Here is a 15520-nt window from a genome sequence, read left to right on the forward strand (position 1 = left end):
TTTTGTAACTGAAATAAACTTTTAACATGTCAAAGTTAAATAACTTTTCAGGACAGATGGGTGGCAGGGCTTTCACGGAGCATGGGGCTCAGAGAGGTTCAGTGACTCACCCACAATCACACAGCTGTGTGTGCCAGGAACTCTTCTGACCTTGTTGGAAGGGAGCTCAGACCCCGTGATCATAGGGGTGGCCCCGGGTGCAGAGGGTCTTTCTATGTCACTGGTGCCACGGCCCCTGTCTCTGCAGGGAACTCACTGTCAGCTCTGCTGGACGGCAAGGCCACGCTCACCTTCCTGAACCGAGCGGAGGATTACACCCTCACCATGCCCTACGCCCACTGCAGAGGTGAGAAGCTGCACCGCCCACCGCCGTGCAGAGCCCAGGCTAGCCCCTCAGTGAGCACGCCCGGTGCTGAACCCTTCTGGTTTCTATTTGTTTGAAGATAATTTTATTTCACCCTCACTCGTCAGTGGTTTCTTTAAGCTAGGTATGCAACTCCAGGTAGATCGTGATTTTTCTCCCTTTTGAAAACCTTTTTTTTTACTGCTTTCTGGCTTCCATCGTGGTCAGTGATCAGTCAGCGGCCAGCCTATTTGTTACATAATCTGCTTTTCTCAGTAGCGACTTTCCAAATATTCTCTGTCGTTGGTGCTGTGCAATCTCACAGGAGCGTGTTTGGGTTTATTTTGTTAATTATTAGACTTTCTTTTTTACGGTGGTTTTTAGGTTCATAGAAAAGTTGAGCAGAAAGTACAGAGTTCCCACAGACCACCTCACACCCCAGTTTCCTAATTATTAACATCTTGCATGGGTGGGTACTTCTGTTACGACCGATGAGCCTGTACTGACGCACTAGTACGACCTGGAGCCCCTGGTTTACTTGAGGGCTCACTCTTGGTGTTGTACATTCGATGCGTTTGGACAAATGTGTAATTTCCTGTATCCACCATTATAGTAACATACAAAATAGTTTCACCCCCCTACAATCCTCCTATGATTAGACATGATTAGGTGAATCTATCTATTCGTCCCTCCCCCAGCCCCTCACGACCACTGATCTTTGTACTGTCTCCATGGTGTTCCCTTTTCCAGAATGTCCTAGAGTTGGAATCACACAGCCTTTTCAGACTGGCTTCTGCCCCTAAGGAATATGTATTTAAAGATTCCTCCATGTCAATTTGTGGCTTGATATCTCTGGATTTCTTTTTTATGTTTGCTGCTTGAGGGTTTTTGTTTATTTGTTTGAAGTTTTGGATTCCTAGATTTTTGTGGCTTTCATCAAGTCTGGAAATTTTTTAGCTATTATTTTTTTTAGTACTCTCTCACCCCTAGTTTCTCCATTTTTCCTTCTAGAACTCCAGCGAGACGTGAGTTGTCTCCTAAGTCCTGTGTCTCTCAGTGTCTCTGTCATGTCTCGTATCTCTTTGCATTCTGGATAATTTCTATAGATCTGCTTCCGTCCTAATGATCTGAAGTTTAACTCATCCGTGAAGTTTCCTATTTCGACGTTGGTTTCCCTGCAAGCTCTGCTCGGTTCCCCTTCAGACCTGCCAGTTCTTTTAGACTTGCGCCTATTCGTTGGTCGTGTTGGCAATCCCTTCTTAGAAATCTCTAAACATTGTAAACACAATAGTAATTCCCTCTGCTAATTCCAATTCTCTAATGTGTTTGCCACCGCATCCCCACTGCCCACCTGGTGCTTAGTAGACGCTCAGTAAACATTCGGTGGACGGAAGACCTCGGGGTTCTGACTTTGCTGGGGTTTTCCTGGCTCCCACGTGTAGCAGGTTGTTTCTGGGCCACACGGGAAATACAGATGTGCCTTACCAATTCACCAAGAGTTTTGTTTTTATTCTTAGCTCCTGGAGCCCGGGCCAGTACAGATGCTTCTTTGCCTCCCCCTATGCGACAGGTGCATTCCTGCAGCGCCCTGCATAGCCACGGGAGGGTCCCAACTTTGCAGAAATGTCTCAGGACAAACTCTGCCTGTTACTCCGGCCCAGGCCCTGTCTACTGCTCCCTGCAGGAACCTCGGACACAAAGGTCTCAGATCAGCAAGTGGCCCCCTACCCTCTCCCTTCCTTCTCTTTCTCCTTATGATTTTTCTCGTTCATGTTTATGTTTTTCTTCCAAGAGATTTCTCTTATTACCTCGCATGCTCATCTGTTCAACTGTGCACTTAAAGAACGTTGCATAGTTTATCAGCTTTTTAGTACGGCAAAGGTCAAACATGTGAAAGCACAGTGCGCCCCTGCACACCCACAGCTCAGCAAGCCGCCGGTCTTGTTTCTTTGAACTTACGCATTCTCCACCCGGTTACCTTGAAGTCAAACCCAGACCCAAGTCACACCATCTGTATGTTTCATTGCATGTCACTGAAAGATAAGGATTCCCCTTCATAACCATAACCACGACACTGTCATCACACCAAAAAAAAAAAAAAGTAAAGGCTCTTAACATCACCAGATACACAGTCAGTGTTCGAAGTTCCCCAATTGTCACATACACATATATTTACAAGGATACTTCAGAAAGTTCGTGGAAAAACAGAATTAAAAGACAGTACGAATCTTGCCGTGAACTTTCTGAAGGACCCCGTATACCCACACGCGCGTGAGGCTCGTGCTTTGTGCCCGTCACTGTCTCCGCCTTTTTTCTGTCCTTGCGGTGTATTTGTTGAAGAGCTGAGGTCATGTTCCTGCAGCATGTCCTGCAAGCTGGGCTTCACTGGCGGCGTGCCTGTGTCCTGGGTCTCTCCTCTAAACTGTAAATTGATTTGCTCTATAGATGCTTGACCCCACTTAGCACAATTTTTCAACGGGACACTAACAGGGACTTCGTGTCCGTCCACGGAGGGCTGTGCGATGTCTGCTTGTTTGTGACACTCGTGGGCGTGGATTCTCAGTGCTGGATCCGTTCAGTTGTCAGCATTGCAGGACAGCGATGTTCTGTCCCTTTTCCTTCGTCTTACCAGCAGCTGTTCCTCTAAACAGAAACTTCCCCTCGTCTGCAATGTGGTCCCCCCACAGGTGCGGTTTGTTTTAGGATGAATGCTGGAGTTTTTCTCTTTTCAAAATGTTGAGTTTTTTTTCCTGGTGTCCTCCAAAGGTGATCACTGTTGAGGTCGTTACAGCTGTATTATTTGGTGGTTCCAGAACATTCCAATGGTTACCCTTTTTGATACTGAAGTTGTCCCATCTTTGGCCAGGGGGGGCCATAGCTGGCTTCAGGGTCCCGTCAACACCCCTGGTGGCTCATCTAGCTTCCTTCCTTCTGCAGCGACCACAGGTGCACCTTGGATGCTTCCTGCCCTAGACCTCAAATCAGCCATTTCTCCAGGGACCCGCAGGCCTTCCAGGAGGCAATAATATTTAAAGACCACAATCTGGAGGCCGGATCTGTTTCATTTTTTAAAATCTTTTTATTGTGGTAAAATATGCATAATAGGATTTACTGTCTTAATTATCCGTAAGTGTACGGTTCAGTGGTAGTAAATACATTCCTAGTGTCTGTGCGACCATCACCACCGTCTGTCTCCCGGTCTGCTTCCTTAAGAGTGATTGGTCATTGCTTCTGGGGCTTTCCAGTGAGCTGAACATAGAAATCTTTTTTGTTTTAAGCTTAAAACAGATCATGAGTTCATAGACTTCCAATCCAGATTCAAGATAGTAGGATTTTGGTAGTTCCGTTGACCTGACATCCAAATCTTCTTTCCTCTGCATCAAAAAGCCCAGTTTTCAGTGACACAGCCGTGGTTACTTTTTTGTCTAGTCCCACATTCCACAGACAGCAGGCCTAGAATGACAGTCACCTTCCTGCCAGCCACAGCACCATCACTCCAGACAGCGTGTCGTGTAGTTTTTGCAGCTGTTTTGTACTGAGTACGTCCCACTAGGGATTTTATTTATTTATGTATTTATTTTTATTTTATTTTACTTTCTTAATATACAATATGGTTGATTATTGTGGCCCATTACCGAAGCCTCCCTTCGTCCTCCCTCTCTCCCCTCCCTCCCAACAATCTCTGTTTGCTTGTCATATCAACTTCAAGGAATTGTGATTGTTGTGTCTTCTTCCCCCCACCCCCAGCTTGTATGTGCATTTATTTATTTATTTTTAGCTCCCACAAATCAGTGAGAACATGTGATATTTCTCTTTCTGTGCCTGACTTGTTTCACTTAATATAATTCTCTCTAGGTCCATCCATGTTTTGCAAATGGCAGAATTTCATTCGTTTTTATAGCTGAGTAGTACTCAATTGTGTAGACATACCACATTTTCCATATACACTCATCTGATGATGGACATTTGGGCTGGTTCCAACTCTTGGCTATTGTAAAGAGTGCTGCGATGAACACTGGGGAACAGGTATACCTTCAACTTGATGATTTCCATTCCTCTGGGTATATTCCCAGCAGTGGGATAGCTGGGTCGTATGGTAGATCTATCTGCAATTGTTTGAGGAACCTCCATACCATTTTCCATAGAGGCTGCACCATTTTGCAGTCCCGCCAACAATGTATGAGAGTTCCTTTTTCTCCGCAACCTCGCCAGCATTTATCGTTCAGAGTCTATTGGATTTTAGCCATCCTAACTGGGGTTAGATGGTATCTCAGTGTGGTTTCAATTTGCATTTCCTGAATGCTGAGTGATGTTGAGCATTTTTTCATATGTCTGTTGGCCATTTGTATATCTTCCTTTGAGAAATGCCTGTTTAGCTCTTTTGCCCATTTTTTAATTGGGTTGCTTGTTTTTTTCTTGTAAAGTTGTTTGAGTTCCTTGTATATTCTGGATATTAATCCTTTGTCAGATGAATATTTTGCAAATATTTTCTCCCACTCTGTTCGTTGTCTTTTAACTCTGTTGTTTCTTTTGCTGTGCAGAAGCTTTTTAGTTTGATATAATCCCATTTGTTTATTTTTCCTTTGGTTGTCCGTGCTTTTGGGGTCATATTCGTGAAATCTGTGCCCAGTCGTACTTCCTGAAGTGTTTCTCCTATGTTTTCTTTAAGAAGTTTTATTGTTTCAGGGAGTATATTTAATTCTTTAATCCATTTTGAGTTTGTTTTAGTATATGGTGAGAGGTATGGGTCTAGTTTCATTCTCCTGCATATGGATATCCAGTTCTCCCAGCACCATTTGCTGAAGAGGCAGTCTCTTCCCCAGTGTATAGGCTTGGTGCCTTTGTCAAAGATCAGATGGCTGTAGGTGTGTGGGTTGATTTCTGGATTCTCTATTCTACTCCATTGATCAGTGTGTCTGTTTTTATGCCAGTACCATGCTGTTTTGGTTATTATAGCTTTGTAGTATAGTTTAAAGTCAGGTAGTGTTATGCCTCCAGCTTTATTTTTTGCTCGGAATTGCTTTGGCTATGCATGGTCTTTTGTTATTCCATATAAATGTCTGGATAGTTTCCACTGGGGGTTTTAAAGTCATCTGGAATAATTCCACTCCAGGGTTATGCCACCCTCTCATACCCAGTTTGGGGTTTTGTTTCATTTTACTTTTGATTCTGAGGAATCACTTTATTTATTTATTTATTTTTGTAATTATATAAATACAATATTTACCTGGTTCCAAAGTTAGAACTACAAAACAGCATAGCTAAAGAAGTCTTGTGTCTCTCTCAGACCCCTGCACCCCAACAGAGGATCAGCCCTGTGTCCTCGCTGTCCTGCAGCTGGCTCTTCCAGCTTCTTGATGTAGCCTGGAGACCCCTCGGAGCAGTACAGGGACCCACCTCATTCCTTCTGAGCTGCGCAGTTTCCTATTGTGCACAAGCCAGAGCGCATTCAACTAGTCCTCTGTGATTTGGGGAAGACTTCAAGCCTTTTGCTATTACAAATGGCTGTCTTTTTTTTTTTTTTGTCTTTTTTTTGACTGGTAAGGGGATCCCAACCCTCGGCTTGGTGTCGTCCGCGCCGCACTCAGCCACTGAGCGCACCGGCCATCCCTATATAGGATCCGAACCCGCAGCGGGAGCGCCACTGCGCTCCCAAGCGCCACACTCTCCCGAGTGCGCCACAGGGCCAGCCCTTTTTTTTTTTTTTAAGAGACTTATGAGTATTAAATCCCACATTCCTAAGTGTTTTAGAGTCGAAATATTTCTGCTTTTTTGTTGATGGTGCTGGCAGTGATTGTGGTGTTTCTTTAATTAAATTAACTCCTCCATATGGCCAGATATGGGATATTTATTCTTTCTTTCATTAATTGAAAAAAAAAAGATGCATTAACCTTTCTAAGTGTGCTGTGCCGTCCTGGGCTCTGTCCTGGGCAGTGGTGCCTCTTCTGTGCTGGGCGCTATCCTGGGAAGATGCCTGCCCTTAGGAGCCAGCATTGAAGCCCGAACCGCAGAGTCAAGTGACAGGCAGCAATGAGTGTTCCACAGGGCCATGGGGTCCTGGGGTCCTGGAGCAGGGAGTTCTTGTAGGAGGAACTGACCCAGCAAAGGGTGGGGTGACTCCTGGACATAGGCAAAGGCCCAACGATGATGGAGGATGCATCCTGGGAAGGTGGTCACTGAGGGACCAGGCACGTCCCCTGGCTCCGCTTCCCCCACAAGCCTCTCCCCATGCTGGCTCTGCTCCTGGAGCGCCTGTCCTCTCCACTCTCCCTTCTTGTCCTCCCACGGTCTGACACAGGCCTCCTAGGGGTCAGTGCTGCTGGGTCAGGACTTGGCAGGGCCTGAGGGCTTGGCAGGGCCAGGTGGCCTGACTCCTTACACTGCATTTCAGGAATCCTGTATGGCACCATGACCATGGAGCTGGGCGGGAAAGTGACCATCAAGTGTGAGAAGAACAACTTCCAAGCCGAGCTGGAATTCAAGCTCAGGGTAGCACTGGCTGCAACCTGGGGAGCAGGGCGGGTGGCAGGGGGTCATGGAACTCCAGCCAGGAGGGAGCAAGGCCTTGGGGATACCCTCCACCCTCCTGTACCCAGGGAAGGTTTCCCAAGTAAGTGCACACTAGGGGAGCAGCTCTTGGCATCTCCACAGTACACACGGGGCCCAGAGAGGGGAAGGGGCTGCCTGCAGGTCACACAGCAGAGCTAGTACAGGCTCAGGCCCCTTCCCCATGGCGGGGACCCTGCATCCTTGAGCTCAGGCAGAGGCATCAGGACAAGGGTGGCCTCCTCTAGCACTGGGTTGTGTCCCAGGAGGATGTGCCCCTAGAGTGGCTTCCTCCTCCCCCACTCACCGGGCATCCATCCCCGGCTGTTCCTGCAGCCTTTCTTTGGGGGCAGCACAAGCATCAATCAGATCTCAGGAAAGATTGCATCTGGAGGGGAAGTCCTGGCAACTCTCACTGGACACTGGGTAAGGGGCTATCCTCAGGGCAAGCGTGGTCGGGCCAGCCAGGCCCTGGGCAGTCAGTGCCCAGACCAGCACCTCTGACCCCACCCGACCATCTGGTGCAGGACAGTGACGTGTTTATCAAGGAGGAGGGGAGCGGAAGCGCCGAGCTCTTCTGGACCCCGAGTGGAGAGGTCCGCGGGCAGAGGCTGAAACGGCGCACGGTGCGGTTTGAGGAGCAGACAGAGCTGGAGTCTGAGAGGTGAGGCCTGTCTGGCACCCAGGGGACCCCGCTGACCTGGTGGGGCCAGGCAGGCAGGTTGGCAGGGTTACAGTGTTGTGAGCACATCCCCAGGGTGTCCCTGGAAAGAGAGTAGACCTCAGAATGGACCCCTCATGTCAGATCACATTGTCCTGCTGGGACAGCTGGAGGCAGAGTGTGAGGATTGGAGAATAGTGGGCTCAGGGACCCCTGTCACAGCTGACAGGTGCCCAACAGCTCCACAGGGAGGGCCCTGTGGGTGGGAGGCAGGAGCTCAGCGTAGGGGAGAACCATCTCATGGGGAAAACACAGCACCCCGGGAGACACAGGCTCCCTTTCAGGTAGTGAGCTCCCTGTCACTGGAGGCAGCCAAGCAGAGGCTGCTCTGAGCCTCCCTCCAGTGCTCAGGGGGCAGGACTGCCTGGGCCCCCCGCTCAGGGCAGGTCCCCTGTCCACAGGCTCTGGCAGCACGTTACCAGGGCCATTGGCGAGGGCGACCAGCACAAGGCCACACAGGAGAAATTTGCACTGGAGGAGGCGCAGCGGCAGCGGGCCCAGAAGCGCCAGCAGAGCCTCACGCCCTGGGAGCCGCAGCTGTTCCGCCTGGACCCCGTCACCCAGGAGTGGCACTATCAATATGAGAAGTGAGCGCAGGCAGCAGCGACCCTGGGGCTTGTGCTGCAGGCTGGCCCTCGCAGACTGCCCCCACCCATGCCCAGGCCTGGGCGCTAGTGGGGTCATAGGAGCTCCTGGCTCCCTCCCCACCTCAGCCCGTCCCCTGGAAGAGTGAGTGATGAGGGGGAAGGTCAGATAGGGCCACCCAACCCCCTGTGGGCCCTTCACACGGGGTGTGGGCAGTGGTCACTTCCCTGGGGGGTCTGACCACTGTTGGGAGGCTGAGGGCTAGACTGGGACAGAGCGCTCCACCCTGAGAGCCACTGCCTCTGCCAACGAGCACCCTCTGGATCCTCCAGCCGCAGCCCCTGGGACCCTATGAAGGACATCACCCAGTTTGAGCAAGATGGGATCCTGCACACGCTGCAGCGGGAGACTATGGCCTGCCAGACCACCCTCCTGGGCAGCCCGGGGTCCAGGCACGAGGTCAGCACCCCCCAGGGCCCCGGCCAGGGTTGTTCTCAGCTGCAGGTGTGTCCACCCACCCCCTCGCTGCCCTCCTCCTCCTGTGCTCCCAGGTCTGTCACGCTCTTGCCAGCCCCTCAGCCCCTGCCCTGCGCAGCGTGGGACCCAAGATGCCTGGATTTGCAGGATGCTCCATGCACGGGCACCCTGATGTGCGGGGCAGTGCAGGATCTGCTGGCTCCTGGCCCATCACCACCCCCAATGTCACCCCTGCCATGTTAGTAGCCCCATTATCCCCTTTACAGATGAGGAAAGTGAGGCTTTGGGCAGCCCAGGGACTTGACCAAGTAGGAAGAGGAGGAGCCAGCATTTTCACAGGTCTTGGGCCTGCAATGGGCAGGAAGGAAGGCAGAGAGGCTCCAGGGAGGAGGAAGGAGAGAAACTCCCCTGGACAAGGTGTGGTTTTGGAGGAAGCCAGGTGTCTTCCACGGTGCCATGCCAGAGGCAGCCACTAGGTGGCGACCGACCCACGCTCCCGTGTGCCAGGTGTGCTGACCAACACCTGCGGTGCACTAGCTGGGCGCCTACTGTGTGCAGGCCTGGTGAGGTTGGTGCTCACCCAGGGCAGGGCGGGATGGGTGGTTGTTTCCTGCTTGACAGGACCTGGCCAGGCTCTGAAGGGGAAAACCTTTCTTGCCGTGTGGTCCTATTCCCAGTGAACTGGGGGACACAGTATCACCTGGTCCGGCGTGTGTCCCACCCTCTGCCTGGCCAGGTGCAGGGGAAGAAGCGTCAGGGGTCAGAGCCCACCCCACCCCATGTGCAGCATGCTCGTTTGTATTGCAGCCCCCATCAGCCCAGGCTAGGGACAGACGGTCCCCCCGTCCTTCACGTGGCCCCAGCCCCCTGCCCCGTCCCATTTCTCTCCCTCCCAGCCCACCTCCTGCAGGTGTCCACCCCCAACGCCCACTGTGTCTTCCTTCCTCTCCAGTCAGCTTCAGCCACACCATGCCTCAAAACTGTCCCAGGGTGGTCACCACTGATGCCCAAATCCACCTGTCCCGGCTCTGACCGCGTCTGCCCCCACTCTGACTCCATCTATCCCATCATTGACTCCTTCTGTCCTGTCGCTGACCCCACTTGTCCCATCTCTCACCCTACTTGTCACTTCTCTGTCATGTGGCAGTACCCACAGCCAGTTCTATTTCCCCCTGACCCCTGAGCATGGCTCATTGCCCGTGAAACCTTGTGAACTCAAGTCACACCGTGGCCACTCCTGTACTCCTGGGGGCTTGTTAGCAGCTGACTGGACCTGCGGGTTCTCTCCAGAGACGTCCCCTCAGTGTTGGGGGAGGCTTCGATGTCTGTAAGTTTCTGTGCAACTCCGCCAGCTCACGCAGTGGCCCCAGCTGCAATCAACCCTTATGGCACTGGGTCAGAACAATCCATGGCCCTCAGTGTCATCATCTTTGCATTACTGGTCACAACTCTGTGACAGGCACAGGGCTGGCCAGTCTGCACCAGGACGCTGGCCCTTACCCCCTGCAGAGGGGTCAGCAGCTCTATGTTACCAGTGAGGAGACTGAAGCCCACAAAGGGGTCCTGGCGTTCCAGCCTGTGCAGGGCTGAGATCCAAACCGCCTCTGTCCAGCCACAACACACCAGCTTCCTTCTCTGCCTGCTGCTGCCTCTAGCGCCACGCGGGCATAAACATGCCACTGTGTCCCCAAGGGGGGTGTGCAGGTGGGTGTGGGTGGGCTCCCTACTGTAGCAGCTCCATCTCTCCACAGAGGCCTGGCCCAGAACAGTGTCTCCGCAAGGCCAGTGACCAGCCCTCCAGCCACAGCCAGGTCACCGAGAGCAGTGGCTCCACACCTGAGTCCTGCCCGGAGCTCTCAGACGAGGACGAGGATGGTGACTTTGTTCCTGGTGAGGCCCCCTTGGATCTGGCCCCCGAGGCCTTGTCTGGTGGGTGCCATGGACCCTGGCCAGGCCAGGAGGGGAGGGCCTACCCCCGCCTCCAGCCCCTGCAGGATAGAAAGGGTCCAAGAGACACCTTCCCAGGGTGCTGGGAAGGGAGTGCCTCTGCCTGTCCTGACAGTCCTCCCAAGGGGCTCTGCCCTCCCGGAGACTCGGGGGCAACCCAGAGGGGCGTGGTGAGGGCTGGGGAGGAAGAGGGAGTGGGCCCGGGCCAGGGTGGTGCGAGCAGCAGGCCGAGCAGTGTCCACCTGCCCCTGCCACCCTGGGTCTCTCTGCTCCTCTGTTCTCATGGGGCAGCCCAGGTCTCCCCGACTTTATCCCTGTCTCTGTGGTGGACAAGCCACACCTTGGCCTCTGCCACCTCCCAGAGCTCATTGGAAGCCAGCTGAGACTGGGGATTCCCTCCAGAAACATCCCTCAGCGCCTCTCTCTCGTGTCCCTGTCTTTAGCCTGGTCCCACAGGTTTCCTGTAAGGCTGGGCAGGGGCCTGAGCAGGGCATGACCCCACAGCCGGCCCCCTGACTTACCAGCTCATTCTTGCTTCTCCCCCCTCGCATGTCGCCCCGTCCCCGGGACCGTCCCAGGCAGCGAGAGCCCATGTCCCCGGTGCAGGAAGGAGGGGCAGCGGCTGCTGGCCGTGCACGAGGTCATCCTGTCCATCCGGGAGGCGCAGCAGGAGCTCCGCAGGTAGGCCGCACCCCGACCTTCCCCCTCTGGGGCTCCCAGGCGGGCTCCCTCTCAGAGAGTGCAGGAGGCCGGAGGAGGCCAGGGAAGCCCTGCACCTGGGATGTCCTTTGGAGATAGATCTGCTGTTCTGGGAGGGGTCTGCAGCAGGGTGAGGACAGGCAGAAAGCTGCCTGGGATCCCTTGGGCAGCAGCTGGGGTGTGGGGGTGGTGGGCCACGCAGGGAGTTGCGTTTGAACAGGCTGAGCCAGGATGCTGAGCTGAAAGTTTCAAGGAGCCAAGAGGAAGGTGCTGGGCCTGGGCATGGGCTTGGGGGTGGCCCCAGGAGAAACGCCAAGGTGCATGGAGCCAGGTGGCAGCTCAGAGAGGAGATGGCGCAAATGTCCTGGCTGTCACCAGGCTCACTGCAGTGACCCAGCTCGAGGTGGTGTAGATCCTTAGAATGCTGGAGAGGGAGCAGCAGGGAATGCCCGAGGGACACGCTGTGACCCGGGTGGGTGGAGTGCCAGGGCCTCCTGGTCCCTTCCCGTCAGCAGACACTACAGAGGAGGAGCAGGATGTGGTGTGCAGCTCAGGTTCCAAAGCCTGGGCTTTGGCTCTGCCCAGGCCGTGGTACCACTGGCTGTGTGGCCTTGGGGTGTCAGGCCTCCCTCTCCCCTCTGTAAACAGAGGAAGATGGCAGTGCCCCAGAGCAGGACCAGGGTGGTGCAGAGGGCTGAACTCCTTGCCAGGCACTCATCCAGCATCCGGCAGATGTTACAGTCTCTGGGACTCCCCTCTGACTCCTCACAGAAGAACTGGTCACACCAGGGGTGGACTCGGGAGGACAGCACACCAAGGATGGGACATGGAGGAGGACAGAACAGCAGGGTTGGACAGGGGGAGAGGGCCGCGTGCAAGGGTGGGACACAGGTGCAGCCCGGCAGCACACAGGTCATGAATGAGGCCTGTGTGATCAGTGCCCGCCCTCCCCTGTGACTCAGCAATAGAGCCACCACACCTTTCACCAAAACCTGCTATTCTGGGAAGCTGTTTTCCCAAAGAAATTGAGATCTCTGGCTCCACAAAAGGAGGCGGTTGGCCAAATGGCCAGTCAGAAACTTGCGCAGCACGGCACACGCAGGGCAATGTCAGGGTCCGGGGCGGGCGCATTTGCTGGGCCTCTGTACCCCCTTGCTGCAGCCAGGAGCTTAAACAGCAGAAGGTTACTGTCTCCCTGTCCCGGAGGCTCCGGATCGGGAAGGTGTGGGCGGGTGGCTCCTCCTGAGGCCTCTCCTCGGCCTGCAGAAGTCTTCCTGTTCACACAGCTCCCTGTGCCTGTCTGTGTCCTGATTTCCTCTTCTTATGAGGACCCCAGTCCTATCGGGTTATGGCCCACACTGACGGCCTCATCCTGAATTATTTACCTCTGTAAAGACCATGTCCGGTACAGTCTTAGCAGAGGTACCAGGAGTTAGGACCCCAACATATGAGTGGGGTCAACTCAGCCACAGCCACACGGGTGAGGGGAGGGTCCCAGAGGCCCACTGCCCCAGCCCTGACCCCCTCCCGGGGGTCTGTGCCCTGAGCCCCCCATCCCCCTTTGCATGGATGTCCCCGGAGGGCTGGCTGTGCCTCCTTCCTCCATCTCCCCTCCAGGTGTCTGGCACCTGGCTGTGGGAGGGTGGGCCGAGCCACACAGCCCCCACGCCCTGTCGTTGCAGGTACCTCTCGGTCATGCTGAGCTCTACGTCGCGGGCCAGGCAGGCTCCAGCCCCAGGCCTCCTGCAGAACCCCCGCTCCTGGTTCCTGCTCTGCGTGTTCCTGGCCTGTCAGCTGTGCATTAACTACATCCTCAAATAAGAGCCCTCTGGGGGCAGCGTGGGTGTCGCCTGCAGAACTCCCGCCAGCCCAGGCACACAGCACTTTAAGCCTGTCCATGGAGGCAGAGGGGCCCAGCAGGCACAGCCACTGTGACAGAGGGGCCTGGGTGCAGGAGGACAGCAGGAGGGACCTGGAGGCGGCAAGGTGCTGCAGGCCTGGCCATGCCAGGCCACTTTTGGGAACACTGGCCTCTCCTGCAGGGCCCTCGCCCAGCACTGGCCTTAACGCTAAAGCCAAATGCAGCTTCCGTTGTGTGACGTGCTCCCCCTCATCCCCCTCATCACTCCCAGTCCACCTCCATGTGCCACATGGGATCCATGGATTCGGGGGAGGGAGGGCCTGCAGAGGCTTTGGACGGTCACCCCCAGCAACGGTGAGTGGGAAGGTTTGAGGAGCGAGCCCAGGAGTCCCCAGGCATCCCCAGGGGCTCCCGCACCCTGATGCACAGGCCTCATTCCTGAGACCCTGCCATTGTCACCAGGGTCACCCAGGAGGGGCCTCAGGTGGGCTCCAAAGGCAGGCTGGGGCTGCTCTGGGGAGGACATTTTGGGTTTTTATTCTGCCATTGTGCTGTTTGGGTAAGAGCACAGCACGGTGGGTTCTGGAACCTCCCCATCACCCACAGCCTGCTCGTGCGGCAGTGCTCCCACTCCGGACAGGTGGTCACGTGAGCACGGGGTGGCTGGGCTGGCCACACCCACTGGTCAGGGAGGCGCAAATTGGCCACTTTGCTCAGACGATGCACAGTCTTCCCATTTTACACTTTTTAATAAACGTAACTGCAATATTTCAGGCAGGTTGCGGGCAGCGGCAAGCCTGCAGCCCCTGGCCTGGGTCGCTGTGTCAGCACGTGCTCTGTCTGTGTGCCTGCGTGCGTGTGCTGCATCCACACATGTATATACACACGGAGCCTTAAACTACAAAGTGGTGGCGCCGTTGGAGCTGCAACTGATCGTTTCACTTTCCAGTTTTTGTACCCATGTTCTCGTCTCTCCCCTCTCCTCAATTGGGGGATGAGTCTATGCTCCATGCCTTGAAATAAACAGACACACGTGTTGCGTGTTCTCTTGGGGGATTTCTGGAAACAAGGGTTCTTCCTGGGGAGAGACTCAGAGCCAGCATGGGATGGCCTGGGGCTGGAGGCGCTGAGAGAGGAGGAGCAGTGGGAAGCCAGCCACCCTGTGGGCAGCGGGAGGCTGGGCCACTGATGAGCCAGCTGAGGACCCAGGAGTGCTGCTGCACCCCAGGCCTCTCCAGGGAGCTGCCGAGCTGGGTGGGTGGAGGGGGAGTTGGCACAGCTCAGACCCTGACCGGCTGCCCCCAGTCCTACCCTTGCTAACGTTCCACTGAGACCACCGTCCCCTGGTGCTCAGCCACCAAGGTTAAAATGAGTGGGCCTGCCCTGTGCTGGGAGGGGCATCTGACCGCAGACCCCACACACCACAGTGAAGGGAGGCTGCAGCCTACCATTAACACATCCCCATGGGGGATGAGAGAGACGAGGGGAACCAGGGTGGCCAGGCAGCACCGATGAGGGAGGACCCAGGAGGGACTCCGGGACACCACTTCCCTCTCTGCCTCCCGACCTCAGGGCTCAGGCTGGGGCCGAGGGAGAGGCAGACGGATGCTGCCTTCCCAACCCCTACCCCGCAGGAGCCTCTTATGTGCCTTAGACAGTCTGGACCTCCAGGACCATTCCCCCAGGAGACAGTGCCCCTGGCCTGGCTCAGGAGCTGCCCTGTGGAGGCCACGTGCCCCTGGAGCAAACAAAAGCTCAGAGTGGGTACCTCGAGGTGGCAGATTTCTTCATCTTGATACCAGGGCAGGCTTCTCTGGACACTCCCATTTCCGGTGTGGACAGGGAGTCCTGGCCACCCCTCTTGCTTCCTGCACCCTGGGCCCATTCAGAGGAAAGGTGTCTACCTGGGGGTCAGCCTCCCACCAGCTCCAGGGCCACAGGCCAGACCCTGCCCACCCCAGCATCATCATCACACACCCATAAGGAAAATCAGAATCCCCTCCAGAACTCTCCTTCTATCCTTGATAGGCAAAGAACTATCTTAAATCAAAAAGGAAGAGAAAGCAGCCATCCCAGGAAGGAAAAAACAGAGTCAAGACCGCAGTGAGCCTTAGGTGGGTGTAATCCTAAGGAAATCGTTGAGCTAGTGCCCAAATCTGTGTCTAAGAGGATGTCCAGGCAACACTTTAAAAAACAGCTAAAACCTGGCTGTGAATCATTAGGGGCCTGCTGCTAACCCTGATTTGCAGCTTGCCAGGAGGTGCAGGCACGTGATCAGTACTACAGCTGTGACAGTCTTTGGAGCCTTCAGTCCAGGACTCATCGAACTGAGAATGCAATG

General features: G+C 54.7%; 1 protein-coding gene across 5 annotated transcripts in view; it reads left to right on the forward strand.

Annotated features, from left to right (window-relative positions):
• Positions 1–14202, forward strand: part of OSBPL5 (oxysterol binding protein like 5) — a 65629-nt gene extending 51427 nt beyond the window's left edge. For 3 of the 5 annotated variants that reach the window (XM_063092866.1, XM_063092868.1, XM_063092867.1), the window contains exons 14-22: positions 248–346; positions 6735–6832; positions 7226–7315; positions 7417–7553; positions 8012–8197; positions 8528–8654; positions 10424–10562; positions 11198–11300; positions 13001–14202. In XM_063092866.1, coding sequence (XP_062948936.1) covers positions 248–346; positions 6735–6832; positions 7226–7315; positions 7417–7553; positions 8012–8197; positions 8528–8654; positions 10424–10562; positions 11198–11300; positions 13001–13139 — 1118 coding nt within the window. In that variant the 3' untranslated portion in view covers positions 13140–14202. The remainder of the gene's footprint in view (positions 1–247; positions 347–6734; positions 6833–7225; positions 7316–7416; positions 7554–8011; positions 8198–8527; positions 8655–10423; positions 10563–11197; positions 11301–13000) is intronic. The other 2 variants (XM_063092870.1, XM_063092869.1) reach the window with 2 other exon arrangements.
• Positions 14203–15520: the final 1318 nt, after the last annotated feature.

Source organism: Cynocephalus volans, chromosome 4, assembly GCF_027409185.1.
Source record: "Cynocephalus volans isolate mCynVol1 chromosome 4, mCynVol1.pri, whole genome shotgun sequence".
Lineage (NCBI taxonomy): Eukaryota > Metazoa > Chordata > Mammalia > Dermoptera > Cynocephalidae > Cynocephalus > Cynocephalus volans.